We start from the raw sequence: 26,071 nt of genomic DNA, 5'->3' as shown, positions 1-26,071 counted from the left end.
CAAACTTCTGAGAGGTCGGGCCTCGGCCCGTCTCCTGGAAGTGGGGAAGGGGACTTGTCAAAAACCGGGTCCCCCCCCCCCCCCCGAAAGTTGCCAAATGTGACACGGGGGGGGGGGAGCATATAAGTGGAAGTTTCACTTTTGGGTGGAACTCCGCTTTAACTATGAAAAACTATTACTAACATAAATAGTAGAAAAAACTATTCCTCTTCAGAACAGATTCAGTACAGTTTATTTTTGACATTTCCAAAAAAGGCTGATTCATTTCACATATATATTTATTTAATATATAAAAAAGGAGACTTCACATGTGAAGATTTTGATACAACTCTTTTTTGACCATGCCCAACTGGGCAAGCTCAGTGTAAAAAAAAAAAAAAAAAAAAAAGACAAAAGGAACTAGTTTTTAGTCCAGTAGAGGCTGGACATTGCTATAAAGGACATTAGGAACAATGAGAATGACTGCAGTAAAAAGCATACAAAAAACTCACTGAACTGCCATTTTCTGAATTCAGGAACATCAAACACCTGTAAAACACTGTTGGCAATTTAACTAAAACTTCTGAAAGCTTACTTTTGGTTCTGCTACATCAGTCGGCAAACTGGGGGACATTTTATAAACATTGAGTAATAAAACCAATGAATGTGTAAATCCTTTCAGAAATTCATCGGCACCAATTTTGTACTTGAGGTAAAACTGTGACTAGAATATGGACATATAAATGTTAACATATTCTGGACAAACAAAAGCTTTAAAACAAGTTTGCATTGACTTCTGTAGCTCATGCACTGTGGAGTAATTCATTCTCAAAGGAACTGACATGGCAGCTCATCTCTCCTAGCTTCCTTTTTGCAGTCTGCCATCTCTTTAATGTAAACAAACAGCAGGTGTTGTAAACACTGCAACCTAACTTTTGTTGTAAACTTTGAGGATGAATTTCGACACAGTACCTGCATCTACAGAGGTCAGTGAGAGTTGGTTTTAAAGCTCATTTACTGCTAGTTAACAATATACTGTATATAAAAGTTTAATGTCCATTTCCTAGCCACAAGTTTACTTTAAGTCCAATTTTTACTCTAAATAGATTTTAGGATAATGTCATAAATGCACCAAGCCAGTTTTCCCAAACTAGTAAAGGTAACAAACGTAAAATATCATACTGTTAAACTTTTGGGGGAATTAAATGCAATTTGTTTGTAATAAACCCCTTTCCAACTTCATTTGAATAAACAATGGTTGTAACTTATCAATTGCTTATGAGCATACCGCCATATAGCCTTCCACTTTCTTCATACCACAGTCTGAATATTGGGGCTAACGTATAAAACTGGTGGAAAAGTGAAAGTTTGGCCTAATGCAGACACTTGTGCTTGTCTTTGAACACACATCTGGAAACTGAACACAAGGGAGGTACTTTCCTGTTTTCACATATTAGCACCACGGTTGCATACACGCCATCATTACCTATGCGTGCAGTACTCTATTACCTAACAACAAATCCAACTGAAAGAGTAATAGCTCTTAACTGATATTGAGATGGATCTGAACATTATTTGGACATAAATAACATCTTCTAAAACAGACAGTTCAAACACCTGCAGGACGACGAGGTTTAAAAGAACTGGTTGGTTTCTATAACATGTAAAGAGCTTGTGGTAAAAGGAACTAAGAAAACACATCCTTTGACAGTATCCTTTGTTAAATTTATAGCCATGCAGGCTGCAATACTTAAACTGTGGGCATTTTTTCCATAGTGAAGAACTTTAGGCCTCATTTTAAGCCCTGCCCAAAACCATGACTATTTTTTTTTTAAATGTCAACACTGAAGAGAGACGTAATTGTTCTATTAAAGACGGATACCTTTGTGTTTTTGATTGCAAGAAATTAGGCTGTTAATGCAAAAGAAAAATCCTTTTCGGACACTCAATACTGAAATGATTACTTGCATGAATGAATAATCAAATAGTTTTTATAGAATACCTTTATCTAAGTGAGACATGAGAACTTGATCTCTAACCCTATGTTAGAATGCTTTAATTCCTGATATCATATGACAAACAGAGAATTCTTCAGGCATTCTAAAGAGGGGGAGCTTAAGCAGAACCCCGCTGTGTTCAAGACTGCTTTACTCAAGGCTGGTCTCAGGTAAGTGCTATCTACAACCACCATTCTGTTTACAAGGAATCGTCACTCAGCAAATGTCTTCGGGAAGTGTTGTGTTCCTTATTCAGCATGTCACAATAATGACCAGCTTCAGACTCGCCTTGGAAATTTTTTGGAGAGTTTATCAAGATGCAGCTTGTAGGTGGGAAAGCAGACATTATTTGGTCCCGATAAAATATGTCACAGAGGAAATCTTGCATTTCGTTATGCCAAGATATGTAATCTGGAAAGTGATCCTTAATAGGAGGTTCTAGAAATGATAGAATACCGAGTCTCTCAGAGGAAGAAAAACTCTGAGGCTTTGTGGCAAGTTCCAAAGGAATGACATTTTTTTTCTTTGTTTAAAAGTGCTCAGCTTCACTAGGATTCCATTGTATGAATATATATTGATTTATAGCAGTTTATATAAAAAAAGGAGTTTTGAGGAGCCTGGGAGTCAGGCTTGCAGAGGTCATGGCTGCAGAATGGGTTTTATATTAAGCTGACAGCTAGGGCAGTCTCCATCCTCCGCAGCACATACTTCACAAAGCACGCCATGTTGGCACTGTAGCATTGCTCTATTCTGGTCCTGACACTTGTGACATTTTACTGATTGGAGCTGAAAAATTGCCTACAAGGAAATAATAAAAGACTGTGAGAGAACAATTTGGTCATAACAATAGTAAAATACAATTTATATAAAATCATAAAGGAAAGGCAAAATGGCAAAAAAAGAAAAATATATTATATGGCCATATGTTTATGGAGACCTTGTTATGAGCTTGTGGTACATCCAATTTAAAAAACATGGCCATTAAAGTGGACTTTGTATCTAAACATCAAGGCACACTTTTTCAATGAGGGCCCTCTCCCCTTTAATTACTTGCACCAAAAAGGTTATAATAGTTACCCCCCCCCCCAAAAAAATGATCCTGCTCCTTTAAAGCATGTTATATGACACAGTGCTTGTCCTGTGTCATTTGGCCCCCCGTAACACCTAAAAAAAACAGGCTGTTCCTGCTAGTTCCTCTCCCCCCACTGTAAAGTGACCACAGTGTATCATGGCTGCTGAGCCCTGACACCGTGGTCAGTTTACATGCCTTCGTCATCTGTAGCCCTGCTGTCTCCTCTCTGCTCCTGTGTCCTCTTCCCCCCTCCCCGCCTGTCAGCTCATGACAGTGCCGCGCCCCCCCCCCCCCCCCCGCGCTGCTTGCATAACTGTAACATGTATGCACCATCAGCACTGTCTCCTATTTTAGTGTCCCTCTCTGTGTGTGATTTATAGAAAACAAAATACTGCAAATAACTAATTTCAGAGCCAAGATCCGCAATCACAATCGCAGTCTGGCTCTCTCCTCCTCACCTCCCGACTGATGTCAACGGTGGCATCTCGGCCCCTCCCGCTGCATCTGTCAGAGGAGGAAAGGAGAGAGCTGGCCGGTCATGTAATCGATGATCTCAGCTCTGAAATTAGGTATTTACAGCATTTATTTTTAATAAATCACAGTGCTGATGGTGCATGCATGTTAAGAGTGGCTTAACAACCACTTTAACAAACTTCACTTACCCCCATGGTCCCTAGACAAGGAAGACATTGCCATCTTTCCAGCAAGATATCAAAGAATGCCGAGTACCTCAAACCTCATGAGAAGTCTACAATGCACTGTGCTGTAGCAAGATCTAGTTCTAAATTTGGGTACTTAGCATTCCCCCAGGATCTGCAGTATTGAAGCTGGGAGAAAGTTAAGTGTTTTATGAGTTTTTCACTCAAAGTTTTTTTTTTTTACTTTTTTGCTCAACAGATTAAGATGCGGTATAGATTACCCCAGTGGCCCAGGGGCCACATGTGGCCTGCGGTGCCCTGATGTAGCCTGCGACCTCCTGCTCTGGGAAGGTGGGTTAGCAAACCCATATTGCCCATTCCAGAGTATCAGTGTTGTAAATGAGGCCGGTGGTAGAGGAAGCACAGCTGCAGAGGCAGCAGAGCCACAGAAGCCAATGCTTCCTGTATAGTGCCGTCTCCTGTCACAGGTGGAGTAATACCATGTGCACTCTGCCACGTCTGGCAATACCTGAATGGAAGACTGTTATTAAAGGCAAGTTTATTACTTTAAAGCAGCGTTCCACCCAAAAGTGGAACTTCCACTTTTCAGAATCCTGCTCCAACTTCCAGACATAGATAGCAGCAGTATCCACAGATATCTATGGCATATCCGGCGCCTCCTCCACCCCCCCCCCCCCCCCCGGTGTCTTCTGAGAGACACACAGGTCCCAGAAGACAGCAGGGACCAGTGGGATTGCGCAGCGTGACTCTCACATACGCAGTAGGGAATCAGTCTTCCCGATTCCCTTACCGAAGATGGCGGTGCCTCCACCTGAGAGCAGAGGGTCAGATAAAGGGCTTCAGGTGCCAACATCATGGGCGCCCTGGACAGGTAAGTGTCCACATTTTAAAAGTCAGCAGCTGCAGTATTTGTAGCTGCTGACTTTAAAAATAAAAATAAAAATTTGGTTGCACTCCACTTTAACTTACAGTGTATTTATGTATGGGCATATCTGTTCTGCAGTGGTTACTAGGCAGATTTCAAACTTATTTGCAGGTGCGGTGCACCTGCAGGTTACCTGCACTGAGACATAGACTTCTGTTATTACCTTTGGTGCACTTTTAAAAAATGCACCACGCTTGCAGAACATAATCAGATCCTCCATTCACCTCTATAGAGTGACAAACGAAAACAGACTTGTGTCCATTTACACCCGTCTACCTCCAATCCAATCTGTTAAAAAAAAACTGAAGGAGATCCATTCCCTTCTATCTGGGCGAATCAGAGGGCCCAAAGGGTAGAGTGGGATGTGTCCGTGTTCAAACTGCAATTCAGAGTGGGCACAGACCTGTCATCCGCCCACTCCGCTCATTGTAGCCCATGACCGGTTACCAAGCTGCTTACGTTGCCCTTGCACTTCAAAAGGTTGGGCACTTCTGCCATACACACTGCAGCTGCTAATCAGCATTACAAATTTACAGAGGGCTTCAATAAGGTTAAGGTCAGGAGACTGTACAGGCCAACCATGTTCCTCCACAGCATAAGCTTTAAACAAAGAGGTTGATTTAGTTAAACTGGAGAGTGCAAAAGCTGGTGCAGCTCTACATATAAAACAATCAGCTTCCAGGTTTTCTATCAAAGCTTAATTGAAGAAGCTGAAGTTAGAAGCCGATTGGCTACCATGGAGAACTGTACCATATTTTGCACTCTCCAATTTTAGTAAATTAACCCCAATGTCTTTACGGACCTGACTTTGTACACAGAGGCACTGTCATGTTGGAATTAAAGGGACATTCCCCAAACTCTTGCCACAATTGTCTAAAAAGCTAAAGCTTTTACTGAAAACATCTAACTCAATATTATTTAGGGATGTCCACATACTTTTAACCACACTATTAATATTGTCCCCCTTTAGTTATGCTGAGAAATGTTTTAGTGTTTCATGCACTTGGCTCTGGGTCTACAACAGAGAAAATAAAGCAAAATAAATTGTGCAATTGTACAAGAGGTAGAAAGGAAAGGCAAATTGAATAGCCCCCGTTTAACAATTTCAACTTCTGCCTGCTTATTCTGAAGAGGGCCCTACAATCCATAAGTGAATCAAGTGACGGAACTCTGCAATATGGACACATCAAAGATTACCAGATACTTGTAAATGGAGGACAGCGAAAATTCTGCTCAACAGCCACCTCCCGGAAAAACTTTGTACAGCAGGTAAAACTAAACTTTTACTGTAAAAAAATACAAGACAGAACACAAGGACATGGTTTATAGGGAAACTAGAATGTCTTTCAGTAAGCACATATTTAAATCTGAATTCCAGGCAGATATAAAAGACACAAATGAGTGCAGCTCATTACATGTATTTAAAAAAACAACTAGAGTAAGTACCTGAACTTGAAGTGGTATTAGTCTTTTGCAAATCTGCTATACAGCGAAGCTGAGACTAGGAGATGGAGGGAAAGGATTGGGAGTCAATCAGGTGTGCTGTATGCAAATATGTTACCAAGGATCTGATAGAAGGAGAGAGCAGATTGGGTATATGGATGATCTCATCAGACTATGGATGCTCTTTTACTGCCCAGTTAGAAGGCTGGGGATGAGCAGATTGGGTAGAAGGATGAATACATCAGACTGCTGATGCTTACTGTCCACTCAGAGGGCTAGGGATGGGCAGAGGAACAATCTCATTAGACTGCCGATGCGCTTTTACTGTCCACTCAGAGGGCTATGGATGGGCAGTTTGGACAAAGGAACAATTTTATTAGACTGCTCATGCGCTTTTGCTTCCCACTCAGGGGGCTGGGGATGATAGTGGACCCCACTGTATTCCCTAACTGAAAGTGATGTCACCAACCTGGGTGTGTTGTGTGATGGGGCTGGGTAAGCCTCAGGACTCGTACATGCAAATCATTGGCAGTTAATCAGCTCCCTTATATGCATTTCATCTGTGCATTTAGAGGTTTGCCTGGAGTTCAGCTTTAATATATTACTTTAATTTTTACCTGCACATAATTCTTGGTGTAAGTTTCACTTTTTTAACAAAGCAGTGGTTATTTCCATGACTTTATGGGACATAAAAAGGTGCAGATTCTGTCTGTATAGACTAAAATACTCAGCTTCACTAAATAACATCTGCAGAGATAAAATTAGTTAGACCTGACAGGTAGACTGCAATAACCAGGGAAAAAAAAAAAAAAAGAGTAAAGCACAACCTCTGTGCAACTAAGAAAAGCCTGCATATGCAATAACCAAATATAGATGGCATCATGTACATATTAAAATGAAAAGCATACACAGAAATAGGAGTTTGAAAACTAGCAGGGTCTTAAACAAGTATTATTTCCATTTGAGTCATTAAAGTTAGATATTAAAGGCTAAATTTCACTTTTTGAAAAAAATTATAATAAATGTACATATTTTTGCAGGTAAAAAAAAAAAAAGTGCATTTATTATTTTTTTTATAAGGAGCCTTCAGAGCATTGCTTCCCCAATCAGCAGATCATGGATGCAATGCCAGGATACTGCAGACTCTTAGGCCGCGTACACACGGGCGGACTGTTCGCCCAACCTTGTCCGCTGAACAGTGTTTGGGCGGACAGTCCGCTCGTGTGTGGGCTTTCAGCGGACAGTTTCAGCGGACAGTTTGACGGACAAAGTCTTTCGGAAATTCCGAAAAACTGTCCGCTGAAACTGTGTTTGAGCGAACAGTCCGCCCGTGTGTGGGCTTGTCCGCTGTACTTTCGAAATGAGCGGACTGTTCCCGCTCGGAAAGTCCGCCCACTTCGAGCGCGTGTACAGGTAGGCGGGGCCCGCGAAGGAGACGTCGCGGGCTCCGCCGCCTGGAATGGGCTTAAAGGGGAACCCCAACGCCGAAAAAAATCGGCGTGGGGGTTCCCCCAAAGTCCACACCAGACCCTTGTCCGAGCACGCTACCCGGCCGGCCAGGAAAGGGGGGCGAGCGAGCGCGCCCCCCCTCCTGAGCCGTACCAGGCCGCGTGCCCTCAACATGGGGGGGTGCCTTGGGGAAGGGGGGCCGCGCGGCCCCCCCCACCCCAAAGCACCTTGTCCCCATGTTGATGAGGACAAGGGCCTCTTCCCGACAACCCTGGCCGTTGGTTGTCGGGGTCTGCGGGCGGGGGGCTTATCGGAATCCGGGAGGCCCCCTTTAAGAAGGGGGCCCCCGGATACCGGCCCCCCACCCTATGTGAATGAGTATGGGGTACAATGTACCCCTACCCATTCACCTGTGAAATAAAGTACAAATAAAAACACAACACAGGGGGAAAAAATATTTTATTGCACAGCCGGGGGTCTTCCGTCTTCGGGGGTCTTCTCGCCGGACTCCTCCGCTATGTGTGTGTAGCTCTTTTGCCAGCGGAGGAGTCCGGCTTTCTTCCTCCCCGCCGCCGGCCTCTTCTCCCGACTTCGGGGGTCTTGTCCCCCTCTTCGGTTCTTCTGCCGGGCCACCGCGCCTTCTTGTAGCTCTTTTACAGGCGGTGGCCCGGTCTTCTGTCGCCGTCGCCGCCTTCCGTTCGTGTTCTTCTTCTTGTTCTTCTTCCAGGAGATGTTGACACGTCGCTCCCTCCGGCCGGAATGCCAGAGCCGCCCTGCGTTGCCACTTATATAGTGACAATGGGGCGGGGTCACATGGTATATGTCACATGGGTTGGTCACATGGGTTGATGTCACACATGGTATATGTCACATGGGTTGGTCACATGGGTTGATGTCACATTGACATCAACCCATGTGACCAACCCATGTGACATATACCATGTGACCCCGCCCCATTGTCACTATATAAGTGGCAACGCAGGGCGGCTCTGGCATTCCGGCCGGAGGGAGCGACGTGTCAACATCTCCTGGAAGAAGAAGAAGAACACGAACGGAAGGCGGCGACGGCGACAGAAGACCGGGCCACCGCCTGTAAAAGAGCTACAAGAAGGCGCGGTGGCCCGGCAGAAGAACCGAAGGCGGCGACAGAAGAACGGAAGACGGCGACAGAAGACCGGGCCACCGGACCAGGCGCGGTGGCCCGGCAGAAGAACCGAAGAGGGGGACAAGACCCCCGAAGTCGGGAGAAGAGGCCGGCGGCGGGGAGGAAGAAAGCCGGACTCCTCCGCTGGCAAAAGAGCTACACACACATAGCGGAGGAGTCCGGCGAGAAGACCCCCGAAGACGGAAGACCCCCGGCTGTGCAATAAAATATTTTTTCCCCCTGTGTTGTGTTTTTATTTGTACTTTATTTCACAGGTGAATGGGTAGGGGTACATTGTACCCCATACTCATTCATATAGGGTGGGGGGCCGGTATCCGGGGGCCCCCTTCTTAAAGGGGGCCTCCCGGATTCCGATAAGCCCCCCGCCCGCAGACCCCGACAACCAACGGCCAGGGTTGTCGGGAAGAGGCCCTTGTCCTCATCAACATGGGGACAAGGTGCTTTGGGGTGGGGGGGGCCGCGCGGCCCCCCTTCCCAAAGGCACCCCCCCATGTTGAGGGCACGCGGCCTGGTACGGCTCAGGAGGGGGGGCGCGCTCGCTCGCCCCCCTTTCCTGGCCGGCCGGGTAGCGTGCTCGGACAAGGGTCTGGTGTGGACTTGGGGGGAACCCCCACGCCGATTTTTTTCGGCGTTGGGGTTCCCCTTTAAGCCCATTCCAGGCGGCGGAGCCCGCGACGTCTCCTTCGCGGGCCCCGCCTACCTGTACACGCGCTCGAAGTGGGCGGATTTGCCTCCTCCTTACGTGGGCGAGTCCGTTCATTTCAAAAGTTGAGCGAACTGTTTGCCCAACCTTGTTCGTCAAACAGTCCGCTCGTGTGTGGGCAAGTCCGCTCATGCAAATTTTGAGCGGACTGTTTGACAAACTGTTTGCCGAACAAGGTTGGGCGAACAGTCCGCGCGTGTGTACGCGGCCTTAGGCCGCGTACACACGCGCGGACTGTTCGCCCAACTTTGTCCGTCCAACAGTTTCGGCAAACAGTCCGCTCAAACTTAGCATGGACGGACATGGCCACACACAACGGACGAACAGTTTGCTGAAACCGTGCGCGATGACGTGAACGGCACGTACGACGGGACGAAAAATACGACGTCCTATACACTGCATTATAGCTTTCGCCGTGAAAATCCTTTCTGAGCATGCGCGCAACTTTGTTTGACGAACAAGCCTACACACGAGCGGACAGTGTTTGGGCGGACAGTCCGCTCGTGTGTGGGCTTTCAGCGGACAGTTTCAGCGGACAGTTGGACGGACAAGGTTTTTCGGAAATTCCGTAAAACTGTCCGCTGAAACCTTGTCCTATTCATTCACAGGAAATTGTGCTGGAGCCTTACACTGTTTTCAAATTGTGACAACGGGTGTGGGGAAAAGATCCCACTAACACTACCTGGTACTTTGTGGTATGGAGGAGCATGTGACCCAGAAGGGTGATAGAACAGTTGTGCTCATAACTTCAGTCACATTGGCCTGTCCACTGGGGAGGCCAGAGATGATGGCAAACTAGCACAATGCAAGTCATTCTAGAACGTTTTACCTTTAACTACAGCGCATAATACATGCCAGAGAAGATAGTAGATTGAACCTAACACCCATTCACAAAACATAAGAATTTTTATACTGGCTGGGCCATGGGCCAAGTCTACGCGTACACACGATTGGAATTCCGGCCAGAAAAAGACAGATGAGAGCTTTTCATCGGAAAATGCGACCGTGTGTATGCTCCATCGGAATTTAGCTGAGTGAATTCCCGCCAGCCAAAAATTGATTGAAATTCTGATCGTGTGTATGCAATTCCGACATGCCAAAAATCACGCATTCTCAGATTCACCTACCAGACAGAAGCTATTGGCTACTGGCTATTGAACTTCCTTTTTCTAGTCCCGTCGTACGTGTTAACGTCACCGCGTTATAGACGATCGGAATTTGGTGTGACCGTGTGTAGGCAAGACAGCTTGAGTGGAGTTCCGTTGGAATTCCATCGGGAAAACCATCAGGGCTTTTTCCGATGAGAATTCCGATCATGTATACGCGGAATTACAAGGAGGCTAAATGTAATTGGTTTCTGTGTTAGAAAATTTCGAAATTTCAATTATGCCTAAGCAGTACTCAACATTTTCCCTTCAATTGCATCTGAAAAAAAAGCAGTGTACTTCCTAGTCTGTGAGTGTGCCTAGGCAATCTTGTGCCCATAGCCTCATAGCTGTATATCTGCAGTGTATTCTCCCAACTAGGAAGAGGAAGCAAAGCCCTGCCTCTACCAAGATGATCACCACCATACAAGGTGCAGAACAAGACTTGCTACGTCAGCTGCAGGGAGACCACAGGCAACACAGGTGGCTAGCCTTTTGGTCTCTACCTGTTTTTATTTTTTATTTTTATTTTGCACAGCTGCCAAAGTTTAGTTCCTCCTTAATCACTTGCCCATTGCAATACATATATACACGCTGCAGTTTGCAAGTGGTTTAAGAGGATTATGGCTGCTCGCATAGGCGCTCAATGAGTAAATACTCTTTGATCGACTCTATGGCCTTGGAGGACCAGAGCGACATCATGCGTCACTTCCGGTCCAAGCTGAAAGTAAATACATTTTTTTAGGCAAAAGATCAATTTTTTTTTTGACCCATGATCTCTCCATAAAGAGAACCTGTCATCTTTATTTCTATTACAAGGGATGTTTACATTCCTTGTAATAGGAATAAAAGTGAGGAAAAAAATATTAAAAAGGGACAGTGTAAAAATGAAAAAAAATAAAAATAAGAAAAAATAAAATAAAAAAATTAACGCACCCCCATCCCTCTGTGCTCGCAAACCCCATATGTAATTCTAGTGCTAGACCTCCTTAGTAACTCTAAACAGGTTATCCTGTAAAGGCATTTAAAGCATCCCCTAAGGAGATTTTTAAGTACCATGGTTTGTCGCCATTCCACGAGCATGCATCATTTTAAAGGGTGACATGTTAGGTATCTATCTACTCGGTGCAACATCATCTTTCACATTTTACAAAAAAATTGGGGTAAATATTGTGTTTTGTTTTTTTTCTAATTCATTAAAGTGTATTTTTTCCCCAAAAAATGCATTTGAAAAACTGCTGAGCAAATAGCATGTGACATAAAAAAAATTTGCAACAATTGCCATTTTATTCCCTACGGTCTCTGCTAAAAAAGAAAAGTAATGTTGGGAGTTCTAAGTAATTTTCTTCCTAAAAATACTGATTTAAACAAAAAGTGGCAGAAAAAGCCCGCTTGGTAAGTGATGTCAAAGATAAGGGTCAACATCTCTCAAAAAAAGAAAAAAACAACCCTGTTTTCTCACACTATGCCCTACATATGATACTGTCAAATGCGCTTGTGATCCATATTTTGATGATATTTTATCATTTCAAGACTCCTCCATCTATACTTTTTTCTTTGTATTTGTACATTATTGGTGCATTGATAAACATTTAATATAAAATAGAGTTTGTCTGAAAGTATTTATTTTTATTTTTTTAAGTTTAAATGGATTTCCTCATGAAGAAAGCCACCTCTGGATTTAGGTTCTGATGGAAGCTGCAATTTCCTTAATCATGTGCTGTATGGTAGTTCTGGGTCAGAGGAGCTAAGCCTGTTGACCGAGTCACTGCCCTGGAACTAGCAGTCATCATATGAGTCAGAGCACAGCTACATCTACTACAGCTTAAAATACATTGGTGTCTGGGCCCCTTTTAAGGCAGAATAACATAGAAACCCAAGGCTTCATTCACAAAAATTTACTTCTCAACATGTTGAAAAAGCAGCTAATATGTTCACTAAAGGCATACTCACCTTCCCTCGAAAAATCCCCATCCCTCGCCAGCGCCTTCTTCTCTGTGCCAGTTTTTTTACCATCTTCATTGGCCAGCATAGGATGACGTCACTCCTGGGCATGCTTAGAAGGCAGTCATTCTGGCACACAGGGATCGGGCTAGTCGCTGTAAGCTGAGGTGTGCATGCACAGCTCAGTTTACTTGCTGGATAAGGCTACGAACAGGAAGGTAGGTGTATTTTATTGCAGAAAATGTCTCTTCTGCAATAAAAAAAACCTGCCTGCTCACAGCAAACCAAAGAACTTTAGGGTTCATTTACACTTGCTTTGAATTCAACACACATTAATGAGCCTACCGCTTCTACATGCTTTTTTGATGTGTTTTTGATGCTTCGGGGTGCTTCGATGATGCTTCGTGGTGCTTTTTTGAAGCTTTAATGAAGCTTGGCAGATGCCCTGTGTGCGTGCTGATATCTCATACCTGCAATTTCTCCAAAACAAAGCAAAGCTAAAGCTGAACTAAAGCCTCTCAAAAGCTTTAGGTGCTTCTAGCGAGCTTTGTCACAGATTTCTATGGAGGCTTTAAAGACGCCTTGAAGCACCACTAAAGCAACATGGACTATAATTTTTTAGCAAAGCAAAAGCAAGGTGTAAACAGGACCGTAAGCTAACCTTTTTTTTTTTTTTTTTTTGTGACAGGAGCTTTGACTGGTGTTCAGAGAGTTTTAACAAAGCAGGTCCAAAGCCTTGTTTTGAAGCAAGTGTAAACGAGCTACAAATCAGTTCTAGTAAATTTGAACTTTTTAGTAACACATAATTAGTTTACAAGCATATAAAGCAATTTACATGCACTCACATCAGTTAAAATACAAATGTATGTGCATCCTTTTCCTTACAACAGAGGCAAAGAGAGAGAGAAGCATTAAGGGCCTTTAAAGAGACCCTGTCATTAGACCTCTTATTTTGTATACATAAAATGTAAACAATGAAGGGTCTGATTGTAACACGTGCAGATTGGAGGTGTCACTGCTGGCAGAATTCAGGGCTCTGCCGTTTGTGGACTCCTATCAGCCTCTCTGCCTTATTATCAGATAAATAAAATGATTTTTAGCGAGCCTCAAACATATCAGGGAAATACTACAGAGTATCGCCTGAGTGACCCCTGGGTCTGCTGATGTAACATCCAACATGGCAGCGCCCAGAAGCAGTTTTAGGCCTGTTTAATATGGTAATATCAATAACTACAGGGAGGTTAGTTGCACACAATTAGGTAATTTGACATATAATCTTATGGAATAGTTGTTGCTGATAATAATAGTATGGAGACAGGGTCTCTTAACAGTGTGCACTTTGCAATCACCCTGTAACCACATAAAGGAAACTGGTGCCTAGGACCATACTAATTACCTGCTCTGCTGCCCACTTTGCTAGCCTGCGTTGTTTCCTTGAGATATAGCTGGCTGAAGAATCTTCTGCAACTCACTCTTCTGGTGGTCCTTGACTACATGGCCCGCCTCTGCAGTCTCATTCTGTGGCCCTACGTCTCTACAGGACAAGCAGTGCCTAGCAGACAGAACAACAGTGGAGGACCAAGCACTCTACACAAAGAAGTGGATTCCTAAGCCAGCAACATCTCTTCAAAACTGGGAAGATCAGTGCCTCTGCAACAATTCTTTACATTTCTTTTAGGTGGCGACAGGCTTGCGTGTGAATGAGACATCATACATTTATATATGACCAAACATTTTCCCTTTCATGCACCCGCTCCTTCATACTAACCTTTTCAACTCTTTCCAAGCTGGCATGTAGCTGCTGCTGAATGCTATATAACGTGGCAAACGGCAGAGTTTCTAATTCAGAAACAGAGCTAAGTAATTTAGAATCTTGTGTTCCAGGAATTCTTTCCAGCTCTTCCTGCAGTTTCTTCACTTGTTGTTCCAGGGCATCTCTCTGCTCCCGCGCCAGTTCACATTCCATGCTAGCTGCTGTTGCCCGCTCATTTGCTTCCTCTGCCTCTTTCTTCCAGGCATCACAGGCCTGATGAGAGAGAAAAAGATAACTGAACCAATAAAAAGGACAGAAGTCTGCATTCTTATTATAAATGATTTCAGTCTTAACTCCAGGCAGATATTGGAAAAGATACAAAGTGAACATGGTAAGGAGAGAAGTGAGATAAATATGAGTGTGCTGCTCCTCTTTCGTTGTGTAGTCATGGGCTTTAACAGGTTTTGGACTTTGCTAAATTGCTTAAAGCCTGGTATACCCTAGCAGTTTATTTTTTTCATTCAACCCAGCTGACTGAACAAAAAAAACTCAAGAGCTCAGGAGGATATCTCCTGCTGTGCTATTGTGTTCTGATAGGGGTGACCCCCCTCCCCCCCCCATTGCCAGAACACTCCGGTCAGCACTCTTAGCCATTGGAGCTGATTAGATGGCGATCAGCAGACCTCATTTGGTCATGCCCATTCAACAGAAGCCGGCTGTACATACGGGCCGAATGTCGGACAGTTTGTACTGAACCATCCGATACCACCCGATATCCTGGCCCGTGTGTTAAGGGCTTAAAGAGTAAGTAAACCCTGATGGGTTTTACTTCCTCTTTTTCCCCCTGCAAAGTAATACCATAATGGGCTAGTTTGAATCATATATGTGCCACTTACCTGCAATCGAAAGCCACTTTCCCCACCGGTGACCACTACATCTTTGTCCCTCTTCCTTTCGGGGCTGCAGACTCCGTCTCTGTGACTGTCCGGAGCCGCGTGACGTCACTTCTGCGCATGGGAGCCATCAGTCACAGCACTTGCGAGTGCAGAAACGGCACAGAGGTCCGTTTCTGCACAGGTCTGTTTCTTAAAAGGTAAAAATCTCCTAAATGGCACATGTTTAAGAGATATTTCCACTATCTACAGGTTACCTATAGGTAAAAGTGACAATTGGGGGTTTACAACCACTTTAAAAAGGCAAAAATAGGATTTACTCACCGTAAAATCCTTTTCTCTGAAGTTCATTGATGGACACAGCTTCTTTAAATCTTGACCTTAGGGTTACATCGCCACCTTCAGGAGAGGACTAGGCAGAACATGTAAAAACAACAAAACCTTGAACTTAGGGACGTCCCCAAGCAGTGTCAAAAAACGAGGGGTGGAAACAGCAATAAATAACTTCACCCACAACAAAGAGGAACTCTGCAACAGAGGAGATGCCAACTTAAACGGCTGCCAGCAAAACCTGTGGCCAACTTATGCATCCGAAGATGCGTTCACAGCAACCTTGTAACTTAAAAATGAAAGTGTGAATTGCTACCTTACACAGCCACCTGCAAAACCTTGCGGCCAAAGCAAGCATCCGAAGATGCGCTCACATCAACTTTGTAAAATTTTGTGAAAGTGTGAACGGTCGACCAAGTCTCCACCTTACACACGCGCTTGATGTCGGAAAGCCCAGGAGGTTCCAATCACCCTGGTGGAATGTGCCGTGGCACCCGCCCCTTTAAGGCATAAGCCTGAACCATGATCTGTCTGATCCACCGAGAAATGGTGGTCAACGAGACCGCCAGACCATTTTTCGGACCAGCCACTGAGACAAACAGAGTCTGACCTCTGGAAAGGAGCCATGGCAGACAGATACACCCATAAAACCCAGACCACATCCAGGGAATGTAAGGCAACTTCCTTCGGATGTGTCGGCTTAGGACATAGGGATGGCAGCACGATGTCCTCATTTAGATGAAAAGCCGAAACCCCCTTCGGAAGAAAAGAGAGCTGGGACATAGCACCGCCTTATCCTTGTGGAGAACCAGGTAGGGAGACTTGCACTACAAAGCCGCCAATTTAGAAACTCTCCTGGCAGATGTAATTGCCGCTAAAAAGACTACTTTCTCAGAAAGTCAACAAGGGAATCTCCCTAATATTTTCAAATGGCAGTTTCTGAAGAACTGATAGCACCAGATTCAGATCCCATGGAGGCAGCGGTGGTCGAACCAGAGGAGCTACGTGTCGAACCTCTTGCACAAATGTACTCACCAATGAGTGAGTCGACAAGGGACGTTGAAAGAAAACAGCCAAGGCTGATATCTGCCCCTTGATGGTGCTTAAGGCAAGTTTCTGATCCACTCCTCGCTGCAAAAACAGCAGGATCCTGGAAACTGAGTATGTGCGCGGACGTTACCCCATCTCCTCACACATGGAGATGTAGGCCTTCAACGTACATTGATAAATCTTCCGCGAAGATGACTTCTGTGCCCTTTCAACAGCCATGCCGTTAAAACCAGCAAAGGTAAAGCAGGATGAAGTATCGGACCTTGCGATAGAAGGTCCTCTCGCATCGGCAGCCGCCAAGGAACATCCACCACCAGTCGTACTAGGTCGGCGTACCAAGGACGCCAAGGCCAATCCAAGGCAATCAGAATCACCGGAATCTCCTCGGCCTCCACTCTGCGTAGCAGGCGTGACAGGAGCTTTAGTGGGGGTAAGGCATAATTTAGCCGATAATGCCCCATGGAGCCACCAATGCATCCGACGCGTCCACCCAGGGGTCTCTTGTCCTGGACACAAACCTATGCACCTTCCAATTGAGCCTAGAGGCCAAGAGATCCACATCTGGTGTGTCCCACCACAGGCAAATGAGCTGGAATACATCCGGATGCAACGACCATTCCCCTTGGTTCAGCATCTGACAACTCAGGTAGTCCGCTTGCCAGTTTTCTACGCCCGGAATGTATTCAGCCGATAAGGCCGGCATGTGCCGCTCTGCCCACTGTAGGATGTAAGTGACCTCCCGTGCTGCAGCCGAGCTCCTTGTTCCTCCTTGATGGTTGACATATGCCACCGCCATGGTGTTGTCCGACTGGATCCAGACCGGACACCCCTGCAGCCTCTTTGACTATGTGGAGAGGCAGCGCCTGATCACCCAAAGCTCAAGCACATTGATTGGCAGGTGGGATTCCTCCCGCGTCCAACGCCCCTGGGCCAACTATACGCCCCAAACTCCCCCCCCAACTGGTCAGGCTGGCGTCCGTTGTGATTACCGTCCAATGGAGAGGAAGGAACGATTTCCTGGACCGAAGGGCCGGAGACCTCAGCCACCAGAGCAGGGAATCCCTGACTAACTGGCTCACCCAAATTTGACAATCAAGGGATAACGGAGATTTGTCCCATTTTGACAAAATCTTTCTGTAAGACTCGTGTGTGAAATTGAGTGTACGGTACTGCCTCGAAAGTGGCTACCATGAGGCCCAGAATGCGCATGCAGAAACGCAGAGACGACAACCTGCGGTTCACCTAGAACCTCACCGCAGCTTGAAGAGTCTGCAGCTTGTCTGAAGGAAGAAAGACTCACTTCTGAGGAGTCCAGCAGTAAGCCCAGGTACTCCAGGCATTGAGTCGGCACCAACACCAACTTTTTTAGGTTCAGTACCCAACCAAATTCCCGGAGAGTTTGCATGGTGATCGCCACATCCTCCCTTATTTCTGAAGTGGAAGCTGTCCTCAGAAGGAGGTTGTCCAGGTAACCCACAATTGCGATCCCACGTTGCCTTAACAATGCCAAAATTGGGGCTAACACCTTGGTGAAGCAGATGAAGGTTGGAGGGAAAGAATCTGTTTGGTGGACAAGAAAGAAACTCTATCTTGTATCCCGATGAAACCAGTTCGCAGACCCATTGGTTGGACAGTAGGGAAGTCCACCGAGCTGCAAACTCCCGAAGGCGACCCCCCCCCCACCCGAGAGTCAGGTGGGGGCAAACCTTCATGCGGTAACACTTTTGCTTGCAAACTTGTTTGGCTTGCGAAACCAGGGGCGCTTTTGTTCTTCAGCAGGCGCCTTGTCAGACTGGGAACGCTTACCTGCCAACCCGGGTGGCCAAAAAAGAGGGTGTGGCTCCTTACCCTTCCTGGACTGTAGGAGCAACATGCTCTTCCCACCGGTAACATTTTTAATAATGTCATCCAGCGAGTCTTCAAATAGTCTCTCACCTTGGAAGGGCAAATCAGTGCTTTTTTAGATGCCTGGTCCGCAGATCAGCATTTCAGCCAAATCAGGCGTGTAGCACCACTGCTGATACTAATGCTCTAGAGAGCAGGGGGACCGTATCCAGGGCCATATGACAGACATACTTAAGGTCATGCACTAACTGATCTGCCAGTTCTACGCAGACCGGGGAAGTCTGTTGCTTCTCCAATTCATGGTGCAACAACTTTGCCTATTCAGTAAGCGTCTCGGCCCTCCTGTTGGCAGGGTCCTTGAAGGCAGGAGTCCCTTCTACTGGAATCATGGTTACTTTATTCAACCTGGATATCGGGGGGCCAATGACCGGAGGGGATGCCCATTTTTTTAGGAGGCTCTCCTCAAAAGGGTAACGCACCGCCATTCTTCTCGGGACTTAAAAGCCCCGTTGCGGGCTTCCCCATTCCTTATAAATTAACATAGCAAAATAAGTAAGATACGGAAATACCTTAGTTGTGCGGGCCGGCTTGCGGGACCCAAAAGGGTCTGCAGATGCCTCTGCTCTATACTGTATCTTCAGGTTATCCCACACCGCTGTGATAAGTGCTCCTACTAGCGCTTTCCTGCGCTAACCTGGACACAGAGTCATCCTCACTCTCCGAACGGTCCTGGGCCGCATCCTCTGACAGGTCACAACAGGGGCCGCCTGTCATGGCGGGGCCCAGAGTCTGAATCAGAGCTTTCCCCAGAAGACTGGGGGGAGGATAGGGGGCATTTTTTACCCCCCTTGCGCCTGCGTGCTGCCTCCACCCTGGCAACAAAGAACTCCAGGACCGCCGACAAAGCATCCATAGGCACCGCATTTTGTGCCGGTGAACCGGTTGCAATAGCAAGGATGTCTGGGGAAGAAGCGCCAGCTTCTGACGCCATTCTGACCCTCACTTGCCTGTTACTACTCAGGGACATAAAGAAACGCACACAAAATTCCACCCTTCTAGCTGCTCGCAGACTGAGGAGGATTTGCCACCCTGACCGAGTACTGCACTGTGCTGCTGCCGTCTGCCCTGTGTCAGTCACAAAGTGTTCTGAGTAAAAACCGAGCCGTTCTAGAACCATACAGTCACCATGCTGAGGCTACAAGAAAATGTCCGCCGGCCGTTCTAGCAAAAAAACCTTAGAGAAAATGGCCGCCGAACCTTCTAGGAAATGGCTGACAGTAATACACTGACTAAGGCTACAGTAAAATGGCCGCGGCCTCAGAAAAATGGTCGCGGACCGCGTGGCGGCTTCCCCTCATGGCAAACAGACTGAACACCTCACTATGGCCAGAAAAAACAGGGAAAGAAGGAGTGGACCCTGACAAACAGTGGCCCCAGCATGGGGAAGAGGGAATGAGGGACAGGGAGAGAAGAAAGGGAGAGTGAGAGACCCTCTAGTTGAATTCCCAGGGAATGCCCAGCTGCTCCATCCTGTTGAGGGAAGTCACCACAGACCCATCACCCGAGTAGTACGGGGGTGGCTGTCAGCCACGGCACACTGTGACACGGACAGCAGTAGCTGGTCATTTGTGACCAGAAAGGGGCATGTCGTGGCCGACCCAGAATGTAGCTAGGGTATGCTCACGCTCAATGGCCAGGCTGGGGAAACGACAAGGATCTATATTATCCAGCCTGTCACCCAGCCCGGCTGTTGATTTTTGATCCTGTGATCTACATTGTAGAAAAAATGAAAAAAATTCCCAGGACCAATGGTCCCCTCAGGGAGCCAGGTCCTTCTCCTACACTAGGCAGAAAAAAACTGAGCTACAGGAAGCAAAGTGAGGGGTTATAGCCAGTGGGACCGCTCCCTGGGCGGTGCTGTGCAGTTTTGCTGTTTTTACATGTTTTACATGTTCTGTTCTGCCTAGTCCTCTCCTGAAGGTGGAGATATAACCCTACGGTCAAGATTTAAAGGAGCTGTGTTCATCAATGAATGAAAAACTTTTTTTTTGTTTTGGATAGAGTGGAGAAGGATTAGATCACCTGTCAGCTTTTATAGCTGTCTGTGTCCCCATTAGATAGATTCATCCTCTCTGTTTGACCTGTTTACCATTATCATTGAAAGTGAAAGTAAACAAAAATCACAAATTTTGAGTTGTACCCAGAAAAGTAATAGAGGGGAAATCTTCCAAAGGGGACACTAGTTCTGGTGACCTGGGGGTCCCCAAGGTATTCTCTTAATTTGCAGGCATTTCCTCTCACTCCCTGTGTTGGCTATGGAACAGGAAGTGAAGGAAGTGAAATCTCCCCAATAGGACAAAGGGGGCACAAATAAACCTTACAGAGGTTATAACCCTCCTTTGCGCTATTTAAAATAAAAAAAAAACGTTTTGCCACTAGTTCTTTAAATAAAGGCCAGTCTACAGAGAGAAAAATTGTACTTCCGTTGAATGACTTTGAAAGCACCCCAGAGTGTTCATAGTTAAAAGGCTAAAAGCAAATGCCAATGTACATCACTGTTTACCTGTTTAGCTTGTTTCCATGAGTCCTCCCATTGTTTGATAGTGTTACTGGCCTCTTCCAGCTCCTGACGTAATCTAACAAGCTCAGCCCCACCTGCACCAGAGGGGAATGCAGGTGACGTCCCAGGAGAATAGCTGCCTGACACAAAATGTTCCCATATACTGTTATTCATACCATTTAAGCCTATAAACAAAAACAAAACAAGGTAAACCTTAACAATGAACATGAATGTTAAAATATGAAAAGTTACTAAGAACAAAATTCAGGAAGGAATAGCCCTACCATAGATGTCCCATTACTTCCATTTTCTACTGTACAGTCACTTACCTAGTGACCCAGGAGTGGCTGATGTACTGAGAAAGGTGTTTTCTGATTGGCTATGTGCTCCAGGGGTCTGGTGCATAAAGTGTGAGGAGATGCTTACAGGTGGAGATGGAGATGTGGAATGGAAGGATGCTGAGCTGCCTAAAGATCCAGGGATGTTTACAGGAGCAGAACTTTGCATTAGGCTACCACCTGCAATTAAAAAGAACAAATTAAAAATTTTAATTGGAAAAAAAAAAACACAGACATTTCAGATGGAATCTGGAAGCTCTATTCTAATTTGCTAGTACAGTTGGCCATACACCAACAGATTTCATGCAGCTGTTTTATTTTGGCAGCCTTCCTCACTGACTATCTAAACAAATCTGATTGGATGTTTCCAATGTTCAGCTGTAAATTTTCCACCCGGCTCCTTCAATTTGTCAACCAAGTATTGCTGAGCAAGAGATGGTGCACAGGGCCACCCAATGATTACATTTCAGCCATTTCAGGAACTGGATGAAATTTGAACAGCGCATAATAAATTTGATTTGGTTCAATCCTGCTAACTAAGAAGTATCATCAGTACTAGGAGTACATGAATGAACGCCTTAAAGTGGTTCTAAAGCCTTAAGGTTTTTCATCTTAATGCACCCCTCGCCCCCGTCCCCACTTATTCTTACATGAGCCCAATCTGATCCAGCAATGTGCATGGGAGCAGCAGCTCTTGCCGCTGTCTCCCTCCTTCCAGGGCAGATCAAGAGCAGCAGGAGTCATTGGCTCCCATTGCTGTCAATCAAATGCACGGATGCCATCATGGAAAGCGGAGGGACAGATATAAAAAAATAAATCATTATTATGCTTTGCAGTGAGTTTTCATGTGCAGTACAGTGTGACAACACAAACAAAAATGTCTGGGAACTGAGGAAGCCAGTTGCTGGAGTTTTGGGAGAGGAATGTTGTTCCATTCTTGCCTGATATAGGATTCTAACTGCTCAACAGTCCTGCTTCTTCTTTGCCATATTTTTTATTTCAAGATGCGCCAAATATTTTCTTATTGGTAAAGGTCTGGTCTGCAGGCAGGCCAGTTAAGCACCAGACTCTTCTACTACAAAGCCATGCTGTTGTCATAGATGCAGTGTCATAGATGCTGTTGTCATAGATGCAGTGTCATAGCATTGTCCTGCTGAAACATGCAAGGCTTTCCCTGAAAAAGATGTTGTCTGGATCGGAGCATATGCTGCTCTAAAACCTGGATATATCTTTCAGAATTGACGGTGCCTTTCCAGATATGAAAGCTGCCCATACCATACACACTAATACACCACTATACCATCAGAGATGCAAGATTTTGAACTGAGCGCTGATAACAAGCCAGAAGGTCCCTCTCCTCTCTAGTCTGGAGGACATGTCACTCATGGTTGCCAAAAAATAGGTTGAATTTCCATTTGTCTGACCACAGAACAGTTTTCCCCATTGCAACAGACCATTTTAAAAGAGCTTTGGCCCAGAGAAGTTGGCAGCATTTCTGGATCATGTTCAGAAATGGCTTCTTTTCATGATAGAGCTTAATCTTGCATTTTTGGATGGAACAGCGAACTGTGTTCACAGACAGTGATTTTTGGAAGTATTCCTGAGCCCATGCAGTGATGCTCATCACAGAATCATGACTGTTTTTAATGCCGTCTAAGGGTCCCAAGATCACGGGCATCCAATATTGCATTTCAGCCTTGTCCCTTGCACGCAGAGATTTCTCCAGATTCTCTGAATTGTTTGAGATAATGTACTGTAGATGATGACATATTTAAAGTCTTGGTAATCTTTTACTTTGAAAAACATTATTCTGAAATTGTTCGACAATTTTTAGACACAGCTCTTCACAGATTGGTGAACCTCTGCCCATCTTTACTTCTGAGACACACTGACTCTCTAAGATACTCTTTTTATACCCAGTCATGTTACTGCCTTGTTGTCAATTCACCTAATAAGTAACAGCACCTTGAAAAAGTATTCATACCCCTTGACATTTTCCACTTTTTGTCATGTTACAACAAAAAACATAAATGCATTTTATTGAGATTTTATGTGATAGACCAACTCAAAGTGGCACATAATTGTGAAGTGAAAGGAAAATGATAAATAGTTTTCACATTTTTTTACAAATGAAAGGAGCTCGTTTGGCTGGGCTTCTCCTATGTCACAGAAGTGCAATTCGTTTTGCACTCTGTAACCCATTTTCAGCAGAGAGAGCACTTCATTAGTCCAGGCACCACGTCATCATGACAAAGTCTGGATCCGCCAGGTGCCTGAACTGACACCCCAGTCGATGTTCGATCACTCGGTTCTCTGTGCAGAGGCGCTGGGGGACCAATGCTACATCCACCTAAGTATGATACATCCATTTAAGTGTGATACTGGGGAAAAATCTACACCCTAAACTTCTCTTTTAATATCTGAAAAGTTTGGTGTGCATTTGTATTCAGCCCTCGAGTCAATACTTTGTAGAGCCACCTTTCTCTGCAATTACAGCTGCAAGTCTTTTTGGGTATGATTCTACCAGATAGAGATTGAAATATTTGCCCATTCTTCTTTGCAAACTAGCTCAAGCTCTGTCAGACTGGATGGAAAGTGTCTATGAAAAGCAATTTTCAAGTCTTGCCACAGATTCTCGATTGGATTTAGGTCTGGACTTTGACTGCGGTTGTCTGAATACAATAGCCAGCAGGAGAGATTCCTCCATTCTAACATATGAATATGCTTTGATCTAAACCATTCCATTGTAGCTCTGGCTGTATGTTTAGGGTCATTGTCCTGCTGGAAGGTGAACCTCCACCCCAGTCTCAAGTCTTTTGCAGACTCCAACAGGTTTTCTTCTAAGATTGCCCTGTATTTGGCTCCATCCATCTTACCATCAACTCTGACCAGCTTCCCTGTCCATGCTAAAGGAAAGCATCCCCACAACATGTTGCTGCCACCACCATGTTTCACGGTGTATTCAGGGTGATGTGCAGTGTTAGTTTTCCACCCCACATAGCGCCTTGCTTTTAGGCCAAAAAGTTCAATTTTGGTCTCATCTGACGAGAGCACCTTTTTCCACATGTTTGCTGTGTCCCCCACATGGCTTCTCGCAAACTGCAAACGGCACTTCTTATGGCTTTCTTTCAACAATGGCTTTCTTCTTGAAACTCTTCCATAAAGGCCAGATTTGTGGAGTGCACGACTAATAGTTGTCTTGTGGGCAGATTCTCCCACCTGAGCTGTGTATCTCTGCAGCTCCTTCAGAGTCACCATGGGCCTCTTGGCTGCTTGACAGCTATGTCTTGGTAGATTTGAAGTTTTTATAACCTAACCCTGCTTTAAAGTTCTCCACAACATTATCCCTGACCTGTCTGGTGTGTTACTTGGCCTTCATGATGCCGTTTGTTCACTAAGGTTCTCTAACAAATCTCTGAGGGCTTCACAGAACAGATGTATTTATACTGAGATTAAATTTATACACAGATGGACTCTATTTACTAATTAGGTGACTTCTGAAGGCAATTGGTTCCACTAGAATTTACTTAGGGGTATCAGAGTAAAGGGGGCTGAATACAAATGCATGTCGCACTTTTCAGATATTTATTTGTAAAAAAAATGTGGAAAACCATTTATCATTTTCCTTCCACTTTACAATTACTTTGTGTTGGTCTATGACATAAAATACATTTACATTTTTGGTTGTAACATGAAAAAATATGGACAATTTCAAGGGGTATGAACACTTTTTCAAGGCACTGTACAAAATGTTCTTCCAGCTGTTTCTTGCTAGTACCACTTACTCACCTAAAACATGTTGCTGCCATCAATTCAATTTCAAAAAGACCATTTTTGGAATTGGGGTTTCATTTAAATGAATGTTTGTGTGGCCAGAGTTCAGCTTTGAGGCACATTCACAATCAAAACTTTCATTTTTAAAGTTTTAAAGGACAAGGATCGATAGTGACCATTCCCCAGTCTTAAATGATTAAGTATTGAGTATTTTAATGTGGTCTCTGTTGGAAAATTTCACCAATTCCTGTCTTGGCAATGACCACAGTCACTAGTACAGGAAGAGAGGGAAATCTACCCCCATCAAAGCCACCCCCATCAAATCATTCTCTGCAGCCATTACCTTTTGTACCACCACCTCCTCCCTTTAGAATGTAAGCTCTATGAGCAAGGCCCTCCTGTACCTTTTTTATTGTACTGTATTGTACTGTAATCCCCCCCTATACATTGTAAAGTGCTGTGTAAACTGTTGGCGCGATATAAATCGTGTATAATAATAAAAATCTGCCCCATTGGAGACAGACAGCAATAAAGAAAACACTATAACCAATATCCAAAACAAAAAAAAAAGTTTAGGGTTTGAGTAATTATAATAGAAAATATAAGCAGCTGAGATAAAGTCAGCAATGAGGATAATTAAAAAAAAAGGAAAACGTGATCAATTACCTATCATTATACCTCCAGATGTGGCAACTGTGGTATTATCAAATGACTTCTCTAAAGCAGCAACACCAAAATCATTTAAATCAAGGTCATCCAGGGCAGATTCTGAAAGAAAAAAAGTATTAAGGAAACTGTTTCCTGAAAAATATAGATGGTGGTTTAAAAATGTATGACAAGAGAATGTATCCCTTGAGCTGGTCATACACAGCCAATTTTTGACCTGGTAAATAAGCCGCAATTCAAGCCATAGGTGGCCCTGTCGGCACCAGCTGCAGTCACCGTTCAGGTATTTAGATGGCCATAGGTGCTGCGGTTGTCTGAAAACAATAGTCAGCAGGAGAGATTCCTCCATCCACACTCTTTAGGGTCCTTTCACACGGGGCG

General features: G+C 44.9%; 1 protein-coding gene across 2 annotated transcripts in view; it reads right to left on the bottom strand.

The window, feature by feature from the left end:
• Window positions 1-209: 209 nt before the first annotated feature.
• UNK (unk zinc finger) overlaps window positions 210-26,071 on the bottom strand; it is a 106,760-nt gene continuing 80,898 nt past the window's right edge. For both annotated transcript variants that reach the window (XM_077459684.1, XM_077459686.1), the window contains 5 exons: window positions 25,691-25,792; window positions 21,242-21,430; window positions 20,916-21,097; window positions 14,250-14,507; window positions 210-2,774 (listed from right to left, as the gene is read on the bottom strand). In XM_077459684.1, coding sequence (XP_077315810.1) covers window positions 2,616-2,774; window positions 14,250-14,507; window positions 20,916-21,097; window positions 21,242-21,430; window positions 25,691-25,792 — 890 coding nt within the window. In that variant the 3' untranslated portion in view covers window positions 210-2,615. The remainder of the gene's footprint in view (window positions 2,775-14,249; window positions 14,508-20,915; window positions 21,098-21,241; window positions 21,431-25,690; window positions 25,793-26,071) is intronic.

The sequence above is a fragment of the Lithobates pipiens genome, unplaced genomic scaffold (genome assembly GCF_037356315.1).
Source record: "Lithobates pipiens isolate NorthernLeopardFrog02 unplaced genomic scaffold, aLitPip1_a1.2 Scaffold_28, whole genome shotgun sequence".
NCBI lineage: Eukaryota > Metazoa > Chordata > Amphibia > Anura > Ranidae > Lithobates > Lithobates pipiens.
The sequence above is the reverse complement of the archived record's forward strand: the minus strand, read 5'-3'. Positions and strand labels throughout refer to the sequence as shown.